The sequence below is a fragment of the Chanodichthys erythropterus genome, chromosome 22, assembly GCF_024489055.1.
Source record: "Chanodichthys erythropterus isolate Z2021 chromosome 22, ASM2448905v1, whole genome shotgun sequence".
Lineage (NCBI taxonomy): Eukaryota > Metazoa > Chordata > Actinopteri > Cypriniformes > Xenocyprididae > Chanodichthys > Chanodichthys erythropterus.
Window position 1 is genome coordinate 31,299,804 of NC_090242.1, and position 19,169 is coordinate 31,318,972.

Sequence of the window (19,169 nt, forward strand, 5' to 3'; positions counted from 1 at the left end):
TTTTACCTCTCTACATGGTCGACAGCTGATGATGTAAAACACAGCTAGGCACGCCCTAAAGTGATAATGATTGGTCAATTAATTAGCTTCAATCTGATTGGCTGAAGAGTACGAATGATCCAGATGCAAAAAACTTTTTTGTGAATGTATATATTCATTTCACGCACGTGAATTGGGTTTCACGCATGTGAAATTAGCTACGCATGTGTGCATTTTTTTTGCGTGAATTATTTTTGAGGCATTTCTCGCTCCATAGTCTGCAGTCTGTACTATATTCCTGTAGACTATTTTCTCGAAGATGACAAATATTACCCAGAATGCAGTGTTTTCGACAGTATATCACTGTTTTAATGGAAAATGGTTTGTTACTGTCAGAATTTGGTCATTTTTCTACAGAAAGGCATAACAGTGTACTTTATAGATTACAGCATTAGTTGAGAGACATTTTCCCCCTTAAGAAACATTAACGTGTATCTGAAATATTTTCAAATTAATCAATATCGCTTGTGAATCTGAATCGAATCATAAAATCTGCATCAATACCCAGAGCTAGTCCTTCATCACATGATGAATTACAGATACACTTCATACCTGCTAGTTACATGGTATCAAGCAAAATAATACAGACAAAATGATTCGTGAAATAAAAAATCTCACCATATCTGATTATTTCTCTATTTGATCTGTAACTGTGAACAAAAAAATTTAATGTAATGCAAATAGTCCTACAAAATCATGTAAAACTTACATAGCAGGTAAATGAGCTTGGTTTTTTGTCTATTCCTTGTTTTCGATTATTCACTGTATTGATTACCTACATCTTATTATCCTAACTGAAATGTACAAAAACACAAGGTTTAAAACATTACACTTCCTCTCGCTGCCATGTTTACTGGTGTGAGGGCGGGGCAACCTGTCACTCAATGAGATCCACCAATAGCAAACCACAGCCATTCAATTCCCATCAAGTCCCATCCTGCATTTGTTTATGTTTCAGAACCTGTTTCACTAGGATATACATCACTCAGGGCCGGGCGTAGGCGGCATAAGCGGAATAGGCGGTGGCACAAAGAGGCATGAGCAATGAGAAAAAGTGCACGAAAAAGACTGTATGGACCATCAGCGCCCTCTTGTGGCCATGAGTTGCGCTCATAGATTATAATTATATTTCATATAAATACAATCAATTTTATAAGAAAAACTCTCATCTCCTATCCTATTTATCTACATCAAGATATTTTGGATTAATACTGAAATATAACTGCTTAAGTCAACAGTAAATAAATAAGTTTTTAAATCACTAAGGATTTTTATGCATTGATGTTCTCCACAGTACATTGTATGGTATTTTGTATGAAATGTGGGCAAAACTTAGGTAGATAGTAACAATCAGTGGATTATCAATAGTCTTGATTTATGCAAACAATAATAGGCCTATGATCTTTAAAAACCAACACACAGTTGTGTTTAAATGTAATATATTGGGTAAAACAGAGTAACCCACTGAGCAAATTAGGTTCAGAAGACGTCTTTTTGAGGTCTTGTCTCAGGTTGAAAAGACGTCCACTGAGGGGCCAGAATGAAAGTTTTTATGACGTCTTTTTTTGACGTCTTCTGAACATCCGATATAGACGAACACACAGAATCCTTCCAAGGAGAAAATCACAATTTTTAAGCCACCATCGTGGAGATGAGTGTTTGCTTTAGTTGGGCTCTTGACCCTTGACTTTTTATATTAGATTTTGTTTGGGCTGCTGTAACAGCTATTCAAGCAAAGAAAAAAGATTATCAGGTGGTGTTTATGTTTTCACATAATCATTATTTTACCTGAATCCCTGAACTCATTTAGAATTACTTTATGACTGCGGTTAAATCTGAGAGGGTAAACAGGAAACACTGATCTGGGTAAACAGGAAACACTGATCTAGATTCACAGTCGCTTCATCTAAAGAGGATAATTATGTTGCATATTTAAAATAGTTGCTGTAATGATTAATCATATACAGATTTTGGATTTGTGCCATGCATTACCTGCTTGACAGCAGGTTATTAATATATATCAAAATTTGAATAAACAGGGTTATCATTATTAACTTTATTTTATTCTATTTTATTTTATATTTACATTTATTCATTTTACAGACACTTTTATCCAAAGCGACTTAACAGGTGAGAAATACATTGTGAAGAGGCAAATAGAGAAGTGCTCACAATACAAGTTTCAGACATTGCTTAGAGTAGCATAAGATAGAATAGAGAGGGATTAAAGGAAGTGAAAGCATAGGTTTTTTTTTTTTTTAAGATGCTCTCGAAAGAGACTTTTTTTGTGCTCAGTCTAGTGCTGTCATGCAATGACCAGAACTGTGGTAAAACTGAAACTGGTTTATTTGCAGATATAGGATCACAATGCATAAACAGGTAAGAGATGATAGTTGCAGATTAGCAGATGAGACTAGTATTGTTGAATTTGAGCCTTTGTCTAATAGAATAGTGTGAACACACACACACACACAGGGAACAACGTTGAGAAAAGGGATGACTGGAAGATGACTCAAATGACTGGAGATCAACTCGGATGAGATAACAGCTATCAGGGTAGTCAGGACGATAACGCAGGTAAGTGATCTGTAGCATCAGACAAGCCCAGACAATGCCTGAGAGAGTTTGTGTGCTCTATATAGTGCTAGTGATGAGGGCTAGATGAGTTCCAGGTGTGTATAGTTAGGTGCCCAGGAGGATGATGGGAAATGCAGTCCACAATTAATCACAATCTAAAAGATGTTGGGTTAAAAACAACCCAAGTTGGTTTGAAAATGGACAACCACCGGGGTTGTTTCAACCGAGCGGTTGGGTTAAATGTTTGACCAAAGTGCTGGGCAGTTTTATTTAACTCAACTATTGTTTAAAAATTACTATGGCTGGCTTAAAATGAACCCCAAAATAGGCTGGAAATAAAAAATCAGACATTTAATTACTAGAAGCAACAATAATAATAAAAAGGTGAACATTAATAAGCAATTTTTTTTGTTTAATTATCATTCATGAAACTTATTAATAAATAATATGCTCATAAATGTTCATTTATTAAACATATTAATAAATGTTAATTTCCAACATATTTTGGGTTAATTTAAAAAAAAAAAAAAAGCAATGCAGTTTTAAACAATAGTTAACTATAACTGCCCAGCACATTGTGCAAAGATTTAACCTAACCGCTGGGTTAAAACAACCCAATCACTGGGTTTGTCCATTTTCAACCCAACTTGGGTTGTTTTTAACCCAGCATTTGGATAAAATTGGATGCAAAAAGTATAAAACTGGTCTCAAGAAAATTAAGATTTTCACTGATTTTGGTTGAACTATTCCATTAACCACAAACTGTCAAAGTTCTTAGTAACATCAAATTCATTTATATTTTAGATTTGAACATAAGTGTTACGTTCCACGTATGTTTTTGTATTTTGTTTTAGTTTTTTTTTCTCTCTCTCTCTCTCTTTCTTATCCGTCTGTCGAGTTTTAGGTTGACGGTAAAGCGGGGCTCATCTTGGTGACGTCATGACGCTCTGACGTCCCAACCAGCGTTCTGCCAATCTGCAGGTGGCTGATCATTTAAAAGGCTTCGGCGGCATTCCACCTGCAGTGAGCGTTTGGGCTTGGACCTCACTCACGCTTGTCGAGCCAGAGCCAGTCATTCTTTGTGTTTGCGAACTGTTTATTTAGTCTGTGGTTCATTGAGACAGTATCTGGTTGTTTGTTTCTGTGTAATAGTTAAGCTGACGGCGTTAGAGAGTGATACAAGTCTTCTGTTAAATGTTTGAGTCCACTCGAAATCTGGCGTGAAGTCATTATCTGTCAATCGAGTGGTTGACAAATAATGAAACCCTTCTCCTGCAGACAAGTCTCTCGTGCGAAATGTTTGAACGCATTCGAATTCTGGCGTGAAGTCATTGTCTGTCAACCGAGGGGTTGACCGATAATGAAACCTTTTGCTGCGGACAGCTCAGAGATAACATCAACCTCACTGACCACGGTGAATTCCGCATAGTGCGTGTCAGCTAGCAACTAATGTTAGTTATAATGCGGGTGCTCGCCTTCCCTGTATTTTTGTTTATTTATTTAGTGGAGTTTTAGTTAAGGCGCCGCGCCGAAGTTTTCGGTTTTGTTTTTACATTTTATTTTTGGTAGTTAGTTTAGGGGCGTGGGCGCTAGTTAGTGGGTTTTGTTCTGATTATTTCTTTTCTTTGGCGACATCCTCGTTCTTTCCTTACTTTTACTTTGTTTATGTCTTACTTGTTGACTTATCTCTACCGTGTTAATAAATATCGGATATTAATTGTTTCCCTTGTTGTTTGGTTTGTTCCTCCCCACGCCTCAACAGTTGTATCTCATTTAAATGTTGCGGTCATTCCACTGAACAACTTTAAGCACGTAACATTTATTGGTGGCAGCGGTGGGATATCCTCATTAGGATATCTTATTCTTGTGGAATGAATTTCTGAGATGCACTGTTGCTGGTGTGTTGGTGGAGCAATCGGATAATAAGGATTGCTCGGGTAGTCGGTGAGGGCATGTTTTGTTGACTGACGTAAAAATCTTAGGGGCTTAGCGTACAGTTCAATTATTATGGCTGACTTTGATTTGAATAACTTTGTGAGTGCACCAACTGTCGAACAGCTAGATAAATGTCGTAAGGACGATTTATTAGTCGTTGCGGCGCATTTTAACATTAAAGTTTCGAAACAGCAGCTTAAGCGTGAAATCAAAAAGGTTGTAGTGTGTGGCTTGAGGGAACTGGGTGTGCTTAAACTGGCTGATAGTTCAGAGCAGAGACCAGGTTCTGATGGTGGCGCTTCGTGGATTGGTGAGGAGGAAGCGAGTGAAATTGCTGAGGCGGAGGGTTCCGATGCCAAAGCTGTTTTGCCGCCCTTCGATCCTTTTTCTCCACCCGTGATTGGGACTGGAGGTGACTCGCGGCTCAAGTATCGCTTGGCAGTCCAAGTGGAAGAGCGCGAGAGGGCAGCGGAGCGTAAGGCCCAGCTGGATCTGCAGCTCCAAGTTCGCCGTATGGAAATAGAGGCGGACATGCAAATCAGATTGCGGGAGTTGGAACTGAAAGCAGCCAGAGATGTCGCAGTTTCTCCGGTGCCGCTTGTGTCTACTGCTCAACCTACGCAGACTGCTGCTGTTACGACTGGTGCGAATACGGCGAGTAATACGCTGGATGTGAGTAAACACATTTCTCTTGTTCCACAGTTTAGAGAGTCAGAAGTTGATTCATACTTTAATGTATTCGAACGAATTGCGTCTGCTTTAAATTGGCCTAGAGATGTGTGGCCTTTGCTGCTGCAGTGCAAGCTAACGGGAAAAGCTCAGGAAGTGTGTGCTGCTTTAACATTAGAAGATAGTTTAAATTATGATGTTGTCAAAACAACAATTTTGAGAGCTTACGAACTCGTACCTGAAGCGTACAGGCAGCGTTTTAGAACCCATAAAAAGAGCACGAGTCAAACGTTCGTAGAATTTGCTAGAGAAAAAGGTATGTTGTTTGACAAGTGGTGCACTTCAAACAAAGTTTCGGATTTCCAGGCACTTCGTGAGTTAATTTTGTTGGAGGAGTTCAAAGGTTGTATCCCTGATCGTGTTGTTGTTTACCTAAACGAACAAAAGGTAACATCGTTGTCTCAGGCATCTGTTCTAGCTGATGAGTTTGCGTTGACGCATAAGAGCATTTTTGCTCCCGTTCGTACTGACAAAGTTTTATTTAGTTCCGTTACTTCGAAAGATCAGTCGCGTTCGAAAAATGTTCCAAAGCCTAAGGAAGACCGAGAGTGTTTTTACTGTCATAAGTCGGGTCATCTCATTGCTGATTGCATTGTTTTAAAGCGCAAACAGCAAAGTAACACTTCTAAAAGTGTTGCTTTTGTGAAGCCTGTTGATATTGTTAATTGTAAGTTCGGTGGGGAGTTAGATGTTGGGTATCAACCTTTCGTTATGAAAGGATTAGTATCTGTCAGTGATCAGTCTTCGGATCAGGTAAAAGTGACTATGTTGCGTGACACGGGCGCGATGCAGTCCTTTATAGTGGCTGGTGCACTGCCGCTCTCAGAACAGACTTTCTGTGGTACCCATGTGTTAGTGCGAGGCTTTGAAATGAATATTATGAAAGTTCCTTTGCATCAGATTTATCTGAAGTCTGATTTGTTTACGGGGTTTGTTAAAATCGGCGTGCGTGACAGTCTCCCTGTGCATGGAGTAAGTTTCATCCTGGGTAACGACATCGCAGGTGGAAAAGTCGCGCCGCTGTTAGAGGTTTGTGATAAGCCTGTTCTGTCTGAGTATACTGACGAGTTGTCCGAGAAGTTTCCTGAAGTTTTTCCTGTTTGTGCCGTGACGCGAGCGCAGGCTCGTAAATTTGCTGATGCAGATGACTTGTCTTCTACGTTTATGTCACCTATTATTATAAATGACACTTTGCCAGTTGAAGAGGGTAAGTCAGCGGATCAAGCGCTTATTTTGCAGTCAGACGAGGTGAAATTGACAATGACTCGTGAAAAAATGATTACAGCTCAGAAAGAAGATTGTTCCTTGCGGAAATGCTTTTCCTCTGTTGTTCCTTTGGAAATGGCCAAGGAGAGGAAAGCCGCTTACTTTATCGAGAACGGGTTGCTGATGCGTTGGTGGTGTGCAGATGTTGCGTGCGATAGTGAGTGGACTTCTGTACATCAAATTGTCATTCCTGTATGTTACAGACAGATTGTACTCTCTCTAGCTCATGATCATGATTTGTCTGGACATTTGGGCGTTAAGAAAACGTATCATCGAATTTTGAAACATTTCTTTTGGCCCCGAATGAAGGCTGATGTAACGAAATTCTGTAAAACTTGCCAGACTTGTCAGTTTTCAGGTAAGCCAAATCAGGTGATTCCGCGTGCACCGCTTGTTCCTATACCAGTGATTGGGGAACCGTTCGAGCATGTTATTGTTGACTGTGTTGGACCGTTGCCTAAGTCTAAGAGTGGTAACCAATACTTGTTAACAATAATGTGTGTTGCGACGCGCTTTCCAGAAGCTATTCCGCTTAGGAAGATTACAGCGCCAGTGATTAGTAATGCACTTGTAAGATTCTTTTCTATGTTTGGCCTTCCGAAAGTGGTTCAATCCGATCAAGGTACTAACTTTTTGTCAAGAATCTTTGGACAGGTGTTGACGACCTTAAACGTTTCTCATCAAACTTCAAGCGCTTTTCACCCAGAAAGCCAAGGAGCTTTGGAACGGTTTCACCAGACGTTAAAAGCGATGTTGCGACGTTATTGCATGGATACGGGTAAGGACTGGGACGAGGGCATACCTCTACTCTTGTTCGCTGTCAGAGAAGCAGTACAAGACAGTTTGGGATTTAGTCCTGCCGACCTTGTATTTGGTCATACGGTGAGGGGTCCTTTAAAGATGCTTAAAGAAGATCTGTTATCCTGTGAGCCTAGTACTAAAATTCCTGTGCTTGACTATGTAAGCAAATTTCGTGAGCGATTGCATAAGGCTTGTTCAACGGCAAAAGAGTCATTGTTGAGTGCGCAGGTGGCTATGAAACGTCAGTTCGATCGTAAAACGGTTCAGCGTCATTTTAAGGAGGGAGATCAAGTGCTGGTTTTATTGCCAGTTGTGGGTTCTGTTCTGTCTGCACGATTTTCGGGTCCATATGAAGTGATTAAAAAATTGAGTAACACTGATTATTTGATCCGAACTCCTGAGCGTAGAAAGAAATCTCGTGTATGTCATGTGAATATGCTGAAGGAGTATCATGTCAGAGGGTCGTCACAAGCTGTTGAGAAGGTGGATGAGCTTATTACCTCTGCCGCTCTTATATGTGAGGTGGCTGATGTCCCTACTCAAGATAATGATGGAGTGTTAGTACGCCACACATATCAGCAGTGTGTTAGGCTGAAGAACTCTGAAATGTTGAGCAATTTGACTTCTCATCTGTCCCATTTACCTGATTGCCAGAGAAATGATGTTGAAATATTAATTCACGATTTCTCCTTGTTATTTCAGGATGTTCCGTCTCGAACTACAGTCTTACAACATGATATTGATGTAGGTCATGCCGTTCCTATCAAGCAACGAGCTTATAGGGTTAACGCTGTTAAACGTTCTGCGATGAAAGCTGAAGTCGAGTATTTACGCGAAAACGGTCTCGCCAAGCAGAGTTTTAGTCCGTGGAGTTCTCCATGTCTACTGGTGACAAAAAGTGACGGATCCGCCAGGTTTTGCACGGACTATCGCAAGGTAAATTCAGTTACTGTTCCCGATAGTTTTCCGTTACCCCTTATGGAAGATTGTGTAGACAATCTGGGGTCTGCTAAATTCGTCAGTAAACTAGATTTGCTGAAAGGTTACTGGCAAGTACCATTGACGGCTCGAGCGTCAGATATTTCTGCTTTTGTGACTCAGGACGATTTCATGCAATACTGCGTTATGGCTTTCGGCATGCGCAACGCACCAGCTACGTTCCAGAGGCTCATTAATATTGTGCTTGCTGGTGTTCGAAACTGCAATGCATATCTGGACGATCTTGTGATTTATTCATCTAGCTGGTCCGCACATGTTGCAACGTTAAGAGAGGTGTTTGAACGCCTTCGGAATGCCTCGCTGACATTAAACCTTTCTAAATGTGAATTTGGTCAAGCTACAGTGACGTACCTGGGCAGAGAAGTAGGTCAAGGGCAGGTAAGACCTATAGAAGCCAAGGTCGCTGCGATTGCAGAATTTCCGGTTCCGACCACGCGAAAAGAACTTCGTAGATTTCTGGGGATGGCCGGTTATTATCGGAATTTTTGTAAAAACTTCTCCACTGTGGCCAGTCCGCTAACTTCACTCCTCAGCCCGTCACGTACTTTTATTTGGAGTAATGACTGTCAAAATGCTTTTGATAACATCAAAGTTTTATTATGCAGTACGCCTGTTTTGACAGCTCCTGATGTGGGAAAGGACTTCAAGCTGGAGATCGATGCAAGCTCGGTCGGTGCGGGTGCAGTGCTTGTACAGGAGGACGCAAATGGTATTGACCATCCTGTGTGTTATTTCTCGCGCAAGTTTAATAAACATCAGTTAAACTATTCTACCATCGAGAAAGAAACGTTAGCTTTGCTGTTGGCCTTACAACACTTTGATGTTTATATTAGTTCAAGTAATTTGCCTGTGGTTGTATTCACTGATCACAATGCTCTGGTGTTTTTAGCACGTATGAACAATCAGAATCAGCGATTGATGCGCTGGTCCTTAATCGTGCAGGGTTACGATTTAGTGATTAAGCACAAGAAGGGGTCAGAAAACATAATTGCCGATGCTCTATCTAGAGTTTACTAAGCTGGTAATAGGGCTTAAAGAAGAGAAGAAGAAAAGTGTTATTTTTCTTTTCTCTTTTTTTTTAGGGGGGGAGTGTTACGTTCCACGTATGTTTTTGTATTTTGTTTTAGTTTTTTTTTCTCTCTCTCTCTCTCTTTCTTATCCGTCTGTCGAGTTTTAGGTTGACGGTAAAGCGGGGCTCATCTTGGTGACGTCATGACGCTCTGACGTCCCAACCAGCGTTCTGCCAATCTGCAGGTGGCTGATCATTTAAAAGGCTTCGGCGGCATTCCACCTGCAGTGAGCGTTTGGGCTTGGACCTCACTCACGCTTGTCGAGCCAGAGCCAGTCATTCTTTGTGTTTGCGAACTGTTTATTTAGTCTGTGGTTCATTGAGACAGTATCTGGTTGTTTGTTTCTGTGTAATAGTTAAGCTGACGGCGTTAGAGAGTGATACAAGTCTTCTGTTAAATGTTTGAGTCCACTCGAAATCTGGCGTGAAGTCATTATCTGTCAATCGAGTGGTTGACAAATAATGAAACCCTTCTCCTGCAGACAAGTCTCTCGTGCGAAATGTTTGAACGCATTCGAATTCTGGCGTGAAGTCATTGTCTGTCAACCGAGGGGTTGACCGATAATGAAACCTTTTGCTGCGGACAGCTCAGAGATAACATCAACCTCACTGACCACGGTGAATTCCGCATAGTGCGTGTCAGCTAGCAACTAATGTTAGTTATAATGCGGGTGCTCGCCTTCCCTGTATTTTTGTTTATTTATTTAGTGGAGTTTTAGTTAAGGCGCCGCGCCGAAGTTTTCGGTTTTGTTTTTACATTTTATTTTTGGTAGTTAGTTTAGGGGCGTGGGCGCTAGTTAGTGGGTTTTGTTCTGATTATTTCTTTTCTTTGGCGACATCCTCGTTCTTTCCTTACTTTTACTTTGTTTATGTCTTACTTGTTGACTTATCTCTACCGTGTTAATAAATATCGGATATTAATTGTTTCCCTTGTTGTTTGGTTTGTTCCTCCCCACGCCTCAACAGTTGTATCTCATTTAAATGTTGCGGTCATTCCACTGAACAACTTTAAGCACGTAACAATAAGCTTTCAGAACAGAGTTGCTTTTCTGATCCAGCAGCTGTAGACCAGCATCAAACTAGTGCTAACCTCCAAAAACAGGAAACTGATATAGGTCTGTTGCTTCATTTCAGTAAGGTATAGAGGGCTTGACAAAAGAGATTTAACTGTATGTTTATACAAACCTTCGACCTGGACAGTTAAAGTACAACCTCTATCCCTACCCCTACCCCTAAACCTAACCCAACTTATTCCTAAAATCAGAGGGAAATGAGTGGTGAATAAGAATAATGTAGAAGCCCCTAACCTCTGCTGTAAGCCTACACTGTAAAAATTGCTGTAAAAAAGGCCACATTTTGACAGTAACATGCTTTTTTTCATTAAAACAGTAATATACCGTAGAAAACAATGCATTCTGGGTAATATGTGACGTTTTCGAGAAAGTAGCCTACAGTAATATACTGTGAGTTAACAGCTCTCAAAGTCAACACTCTTAGGCTGTGTTCTAAATCACCCTAAACCCTCATTCAATATTCCCTACATTAGTTCACTAATATAGTCCACCTGAGAGAGTGAATGAAAACACGTGTGTGAATTCAGACACTGATGAACACCTGCTGTTAATCAGCAGAATCAATGAAGGAAAGAGAAACAAGAACAGAAAAAGATTAAATCAACTGAAGATAAAAGAAGACATTAAATCTCTCAAGATCTGATTAAACAACTCCACAAACAGTGAATTAACTGTGAACCCATCCCTTAAATCTGATTGGCAGATTGGACTGTTGCTCCAGAATCAACAAGGATGTTTATACAGGAACATGTTCTATTTGGTGAAATCAGGTTCACTGGGTCGTGAAAATAGAAAGTTACTGAGAAATCAGGTCAAGATTAGTTTCCATTCTCTTTCTTTACCTCAATATTCTGTATTGTTACTACTAGATAAAAGCATGTGTTTAATGAAGTGTTGTGGTGATTCTCCACTTTTGTTAAAGCTTTTGCAATGCAGACCTGGACATGTCTGGATGTGAAATGTGTGAATGCAATGTGTGTCAGTGGTTGTGGGTAGTAAGTCCGAAAAACCAGCATGATGCTTCTCGTAAGTCTCTTGAGCATATGTTAAAAACTGTAAATGTAACAATTCTACAATTTATGGCTATATCCAGTTTAAAATGTGCATCAAAAAGACAAAATACATGCAACTTGTGTTGTTGGATAAGCTATTATTTTTTTTATAATATTTTCTAAAGCAATGAACATTAGATAAATGACATGACATTAAATTACAGACACACATATAACAGAAACATAAATAACCCGTGTGTGTTTGTGGATTGTATTGTGTAAGTGTAATGGGTAATCTGTGTTCATGTCTGTTTTGGGTGGGTTTAGTTCTGTTTTCTAGTTTTCAGTTAATTTCCTTGGTTTTTCATTGGTTTGATTATCTGTTGCACCTGTTTTTCATTTCATTGATTTGTTTGGCTTTTGTATTTAAGCCCTTTGTTTTGTTTTGTTCAGTTCACTTGTCTCTTGTCAGGTTATACAGATGTTCTGTTCGAGGTTTTCAGTCAAGTGTGTTTCATTTTGAGTTTTGTGTATTAACATTAAATCTTAATTAATAAATGAATAAAATCTGCTGCAGCTAGATCAGTTTCTCACAACTTCCGCTGACAATAAGCTTACAAACAACATATACCGTATACTTGTCCATTTATAATGCGTGCATTTGTGAAAGTTCATCATAAATATGAGTGTATGTAGTCACTGTCATGTTGAAAAATTGCCCAACAAAGCAGGGAATGAAGAGAGGGTAGCATCTTCTGTTTTATTACATCACACAATGGTGTGTGAATTAATGAAGTCATTGATAAAACACAACTCTTCCATACCTTCAGCACTCATTCATCCCTGTATAAGAACTTCATAGCCACCAAACTTCACTGTGGAAACCAGGTTCCTCTCACTGTACTCCTGTATGAATGAAATGGCATTCATCACCATAACTAGGGCTGTAACAGTTCAAATTACTCACGATTTTAGGGTCACGGTTTTGGTACGGTTATGTGCTATATGTCAGTGGTGTGCGGTGGTGTTTTAAAATGAGGAGGCAACATCCTCATTTATGTTCCTGTTTCAAAATTTTCCTGGTTAAGTTAACATTACATAAAAAGAGAGACCAAATACAATTCTATTTTGAATTTTACACTATGTAATGTTCTATTTATTAAAACCAAGTATAAATTTAATCAAGTTAGTGTTTTTTCTTATTCGCATTTTTACATATTCCAAAATAATAACTAGTAGTAACAATTAAGCAGTAACAATTTAAACAATATATTATTATAAACCAATATTCAGCTTTTCTTTTTAATAGCCAATTTATTTTCAGCAGTCATCAAGCTTGTACACACTGGTAACTCACTCACAGACACAAAGATGCACCTTTAATTTCACCACGCTAAAAAATTGAACCGTACCAATCTCCACCCTTGGTTCGGCACGCACTTGCACCGTGGTTCATCTCAAATCTGACAACGCATATGCATCTATAATATGCTAATGTATATCAACGGATACGCATTCTGGCTTCCCCTAGACTTTTTTCAACACGAGTGTCGTATATACTGTAATATGACATTTACACTGTCATCACCCGGGTGTTTAGAGTGCACAAGCGCAGCGCAGGACACGTTGCTATAGTTTAAAGGTGCCATCGAACGTTTTTTTACAAGATGTAATATAAGTCTAAGGTGTCCCCTGAATGTGTCTGTGAAGTTTCAGCTCAAAATACCCCATAGATTTTTTTTTATTAATTTTTTTAACCGCCTATTTTGAGGCATAATTAGAAATGCGCCGATTCAGGCTGCGGCCCCTTTAAATTCTCGTGCTCTCCGCCCACGGAGCTTGCGCTTGCCTTGAACAGTGCCTTAACAAAGTTTACACAGCTAATATAACCCTCAAAATGAATCTTTACAAAGTGTTTGTCATGCAGCATGTCTAATCGCGTAAGTACAGTGTTTATTTTGATGTTTACATTTGATTCTGAATGAGTTTGAGGCTATGCTCCGTGGCTAACGGCTAATGCTACACCGTTGGAGAGATTTATAAAGAATGAAGTTGTGTTTATGAATTATACAGACCGCAAGTGTTTAAAAATAAAAAAAGTGACGGCTCTTGTCTCCGTGAATACAGTAAGAAACGATGGTAACTTTAACCCCATTTAACAGTACATTAGCAACATGCTAACAAAACATTTAGAAAGACAATTTACAAATATCACTAAAAATATCATGATATCATGGATTATGTCAGTTATTATTGCTCCATCTGCCATTTTTCGCTATTGTTTTTGCTTGCTTACCTACTCTGATGATTCAGCTGTGCACAGATCCAGACGTTAATACTGGCTGCCCTTGTCTAATGCCTTGAACATGGGCTGGCATATGCAAATATTGGGGTCATACATATTAATGATCCCGACTGTTACGTAACAGTCAGTGTTATGTTGAGATTCGTCTGTTCTTCGGAGGTCTTTTAAACAAATGAGATTTATATAAGAAGGAGGAAACAATGGAGTTTGAGACTCACTGTATGTCATTTCCATGTACTGAACTCTTGTTATTCAACTATGCCTAGATAAATTCAATTTTTAATTCTAGGGCATCTTTAAACTAAACTCATCTAAGCTTTGCCAATTTAAACATTCAAGTGCAAGAAGACGCAAAAGAGATCTCAGGCTTGCTGTAAGCGCACAAGCCCACAAACCCATGTCTCAGACAGCACACAAATATTCAGTTCTCTTCAAGTCTTGGCTTAAATGGACAAATTCACACAAAAATTATGTCAACATGCCCATCTTGTTGAATATCCTACAGCAAACATAGTCAGTTATGTCTTAAGTAAATGTAAACAGTCCAGAAAGATAACACGTGTACAGTATCAGTGTACCAGATCTGTGCATTATGTCTTAAAGTGACAGCAGCATAATATTCTTGCTGTCTGCAATTAAACAACAAAAGGCAAGGAAATCACTCAGTGCTCTTGACTGAATAACTTTTGTAACTTTAATAATGATTAATCTTTATTTTGTACAGTGAAGATTATATCCAATGTTGTTTTACATTTTATATATATATATATATATATACACTCTAAAAAATGTTTCTATATAGTACTAAAAGTGGTTTTTTGGCTCGTAATCATAGCAGAACCACTTTAAGTGCTGTATAGGGATGACTATGGTCTTAAAAACTACTGCTACTATATAGAGAACCGGTTAAGCCCCTGTATGGTTCTTCAGCGGTTCTTCAGTGGTTCTTTGGGGTGGTTAAGGTGCTATATAGCACCACTGCCGTACAAAGAACCTGTTAAGCACCTTTAAAGGTTCTTTACAAGCCAAAGAACCAGCACCATTACGAGCTGTTTAGCACCATTTTTGTTGAAGAAATTAAATGATATGGCACCTCTTATGGGTTCCACATAGCACAATTTGACAAAGGTGCTGTAGAGCAGTGGTTCTCAAACCTGTCCTGGGGACCCCCCACCACTGCACATTTTGCATGGCATCCTCATCTAACACACCTGATTCAAGTCATCAGCTAATTAGTAGAGACTGCAAGAGTTGAATTGGGTGTGTTAGATGAGGGAGACATGCAAAATGTGCAGTGGTGGGGGGTCCCCAGGACAGGTTTGAGAACCACTGCTGTAGAGCACCTATAAAGATAAGGTGTTACATAGCACCAAAGGTGGTTCCCTTATATGATTACGAGCCAAGAAACACTTTTAGTGCTATATAGCACCTATGTTTTTAGAGTGATATATATATACAGTACAGTCCAAAAGTTTGGAACCACTAAGATTTTTAATGTTTTTAAAAGAAGTTTCGTCTGCTCACCAAGGCTACATTTATTTAATTAAAAATACAGTAAAAACAGTAATATTGTGAAATATTATTACAATTTAAAATAACTGTCTTCTATTTGAATATATTTCACAAAGTAATTTATTCCTGTGATGCAAAGCTGAATTTTCAGCATCATTACTCCAGTCTTCAGTGTCACATGATCCTTCAGAAATCATTCTAATATGCTGATTTGCTGCTCAATAAACATTTATGATTATTTTCAATGTTGAAAACAGTTGTGTACTTTTTTTTCAGGATTCCTTGATGAATAGAAAGTTCAAAAGAACAGCATTTATCTGAAATACAAAGCTTCTGTAGCATTATACACTACCGTTCAAAAGTTTGGGGTCAGTAAGAATTTTTATTTTTATTTTTTTGAAAAGAAATTAAAGAAATGAATACTTTTATTCAGCAAGGATGCATTAAATCAATCAAAAGTGGCAGTAAAGACATTTATAATGTTACAAAAGATTAGATTTCAGATAAACACTGTTCTTTTGAACTTTCTATTCATCAAATAATCCTGAAAAAAAATATTGAACACAAATATTTTGTACAATTGTACACATTAAATGTTTATTGAGCAGCAGATCAGCATATTAGAATGATTTCTGAAGGATCATGTGACACTGAAGACTGGAGGAATGATGCTGAAAATTCAGCTTTGCATCACAGGAATAAATTACTTTGTTAAATATATTCAAATAGAAAACAGTTATTTTAAATTGTAATAATATTTCACAATATTTCTGTTTTTACTGTATTTTTAATTAAATAAATGTAGCCTTGGTGAGCAGACGAAACTTCTTTTAAAAACATTAAAAATCTTAGTGTTTCCAAACTTTTGGACTGTACTGTATATATATATCATTTATTTATATTTGTATTTATATACAGTATATATCAATTTTATTATTGCAGTATGGTTTTCAGACTTTTTTACAGCATGACAAGCTTTATTAAATATGACCCCAGGAACAAGGTGATGTAGTATTTTATTTTTAATAAAATGTCACATCAGAATTTTACAGGAAAAAAATCACATCAGAACACCAAAAATACAGTAGCTCTATATTCAGTACAGTGTCTTTCATTGTAGAATGAAGAGCTGCTGGATTCAGTGCAGCAGGAAGTAGGAGAGCAGAGAACAGCAGAGGAACAGGAAGCTCTGAGAGACACTCTGAGCACCGTTACACAGGTTCCCCTCACAACATGAGATGCTCTCAATGTTATGAACATTATGAACTGATTCTGTGGCATCACAAATGGATTTAGATGCACAGCCTTTTACAGAAACTGACTGGCCTCCATAAGCCACTGATGGAAAGAAAGAAAACAGAGGTTGATTCAGTCTAAGCTGGACATTGGTATATGTGATCTGTGTCAAATGTTTAAACCTAAGAGAGTTTAAAAGATCATGACTTTAATCTTGTTCTTCCTTTTTCAGATTCTCACCTGTTGCTTTAATGCAGTGGTCTTCAGTCCCTAAACAGTTCAAAATGTTTGAGCAGCTCTGTCCATCACAATAGAAACATTTCTTTCCATTGGGATTGGGATCTACAAAGGGAAAACAAGTATTCTTTTATTTTATTTTCTGTACAAAATATCTAATACAACACTTCTTTAGCGGTTCCATTCAATCAGTTCATGACAAGATGCACCTTTTTTTTATTTCCTGATTGAATGTCCTTTGGAAGTAAAATGAGTGTTAACTTTAAAGAAGATAGTTATTTGCACATGATCATTGAAGTACAATACCTGGAGGATCTTGGGCGTTACACTGGTCTGTGTTACAGCAGGAGGAAGTCACCACTGAAAGGCCGGTATTCATGGACACACTTTGACAGGCAGGAGCACAATCTTTAATCTTCACTTTAGTACTAGTGTCACCTAAAAACATGAATGATACAGGAAAGACCAATTAAACTGCACATTATTTGGATGGAAAATGTATTTATAAATATGAATTTATAAAATTGAGCACTTTTCTCATTTCAAACTATTTTTTAAAATATAAAATCATAATCTGAGGAAAAACAAATTAAATATCAGAAATATATGTAGAATATTCTGCGTTTGAAATTGTAAATTCCACCATAAAAACGAGTAGCGGTTCTGTTGCAGCAAATAACAGCAGCATCTCCAGTAAGTCAAAACAGTAAATTTCAATCATATTGGACTTACCAACTTTTACCACTGCTGTTGAAGTCACACAATAAGAAGATCCAATGGGGCATGTTTTTACCGTTTGTCCCGCACAAGAACCCGTCAGACTGTTGCACTCATAACATCTGAAAGAGTGTCCTGTAGTAATAAAACAGAGACAGATGCATCAGTGATCTGTTATTATTCTCAGTAACATCACAAACATTATTTGTCTTTGTACCTGCAGTGAAAAGAATGAAGAGAAGAAAAACTGAGATTTGCAGATCCATCTTTGATCAGGAGGAGAATGAAATAACGTCTGTTTCAGTGCCCATTTTATAGATTCTCAAAAGGGGAGGATCTTCATGAGAAAGTTTAACAGTAGATATTTCTTGAAACAGAAACTTCAGCTTTCATAATTTTCTTGCTAATGATAAATGATGGTTTAATAAGGAAACTATAAAGAATGAATACTGTACGTCATCTTAAACCAACCTTCTAAAAGTGATAGTTGACCCCAAAAAATCTTTTATTCACCCTCATGTCATTCAAAACCTGTATGAATTTCTTTCTTCTGTGGAACACAAAAGTGTTATAATGTACAGGTTTGGCTATATTTCTGAGGGCCAAGTGTGTTTAAAAAGCTTATAAATCAACCAAAACATGTTTTTATTTAAGTCTAGTGTTCTACACATGTTTCTGTGATGGGTAGGTTTAGGGGTAGGGCTGGGTTAGGCAATAGAAAATATCATTAACCTGATCTAAAAACAATAGAAGTCCATGCAAACATTATTTAAAATATATTCTTGTGTTTTGCATAAGAAAGAAAATCTCACATACTTCAGTTTACACATAGATTTAGGTTACCTATGTTCAGCTGTATGTAAAGTTATTGAGAAACCAGGTCAAGTTCTATCATGTTTTCACTTGAATATACTTGTTTCAGCATTAAAGGATTAGTGCAGTTCAGATGTGTTACACCTACACAGTGTGGGAGTGGAACATGATACAACAGAACCACAGCATTCATTTTCTCTGAAATCATTAGACTTGAGTTTTTAAGGGTTAGTTCACCCAAAAATGAAATTTCTGTCATTCATTAAGTACTCAAGCTATATCCACTGTAAGAACTTTGCTTTGAAAGGTGCAGTGATGTTCATGTCCACTGTATTCCTCTTTATTTATTTTTTAATAACTTATTTTAGGTTTTCAACATAAAAAAAGCAAGGAGTATGAAAGCAAGAATTGTACATTTTTCAATTTAATAGTAGTATTATAATTAACATTATTATATGCAAGGATCATATACAGCAACCTTTTTTCCATTCATTAAGTGTAACATCATTTGTGAAAGGATGTGGTAAGACCGGATCTTTATCACACTTGTGGCAATAGGGATATACAACATATGCAACATGCAAATATGCTATAGTGACAAGTCAGTTAAAATGTTCACACCGTTAAAACTGCAGAAAGAAGATGGTTTGAGACATATGTTGATGAAATCAAATCAAATTAGTAGTTTCATTTTGTACAAAATAAAAAAATAAAAATGGGTCTGGAGTGCACTCCTAATCTTCTGATATATCAAGATATCATTCTAAACAATATTTCAGTACAGACCTATTGAAAATAGCCACCTAAGCAAGCAGTGATTTTTTGAATCATAAGCTCTTCAATATTTTATAAGATATCCTGTATATGTA

At 37.8% G+C, this 19,169-nt stretch overlaps 2 protein-coding genes across 2 annotated transcripts; one reads left to right on the plus strand and one right to left on the minus strand.

Annotated features, from left to right (window-relative positions):
* Positions 1-3,528: 3,528 nt before the first annotated feature.
* LOC137012699 (uncharacterized) lies at positions 3,529-10,361 on the plus strand. The gene is made up of 2 exons (XM_067376095.1): positions 3,529-9,055; positions 9,524-10,361. Exons 1-2 carry the CDS (start codon positions 4,624-4,626, stop codon positions 9,526-9,528), a joined length of 4,437 nt encoding a protein of 1,478 aa, XP_067232196.1. The 5' UTR covers positions 3,529-4,623; the 3' UTR covers positions 9,529-10,361.
* A 5,941-nt stretch (positions 10,362-16,302) lies between these two features.
* Positions 16,303-17,810, minus strand: LOC137013145 (urokinase plasminogen activator surface receptor-like). The gene is made up of 5 exons (XM_067376774.1): positions 17,705-17,810; positions 17,503-17,622; positions 17,077-17,208; positions 16,774-16,875; positions 16,303-16,635 (listed from the first exon to the last, which is right to left on the minus strand). The coding sequence occupies exons 1-5, from the start codon at positions 17,751-17,753 to the stop codon at positions 16,436-16,438; spliced, it is 603 nt and encodes a 200-aa protein (XP_067232875.1). The 5' UTR covers positions 17,754-17,810; the 3' UTR covers positions 16,303-16,435.
* Between the last annotated feature and the right edge of the window lie 1,359 nt (positions 17,811-19,169).

What these genes read in the sequence shown, in the direction of transcription:
- LOC137012699 (XM_067376095.1), top strand. Translation starts at nt 4,624, where the DNA reads ATGGCTGACTTTGATTTGAATAACTTTGTGAGTGCACCAACTGTCGAA.
- LOC137013145 (XM_067376774.1), bottom strand. Translation starts at nt 17,753, where the DNA reads ATGGATCTGCAAATCTCAGTTTTTCTTCTCTTCATTCTTTTCACTGCA. An exon ending in TAACGCCCAAGATCCTCCAG is followed by an intron (nt 16,876 to 17,076) that starts GTATTGTACTTC and finishes TTCCCTTTGTAG; the next exon opens with ATCCCAATCCCAATGGAAAG. An exon ending in CCACTGCATTAAAGCAACAG is followed by an intron (nt 16,636 to 16,773) that starts GTGAGAATCTGA and finishes TCTTTCCATCAG; the next exon opens with TGGCTTATGGAGGCCAGTCA.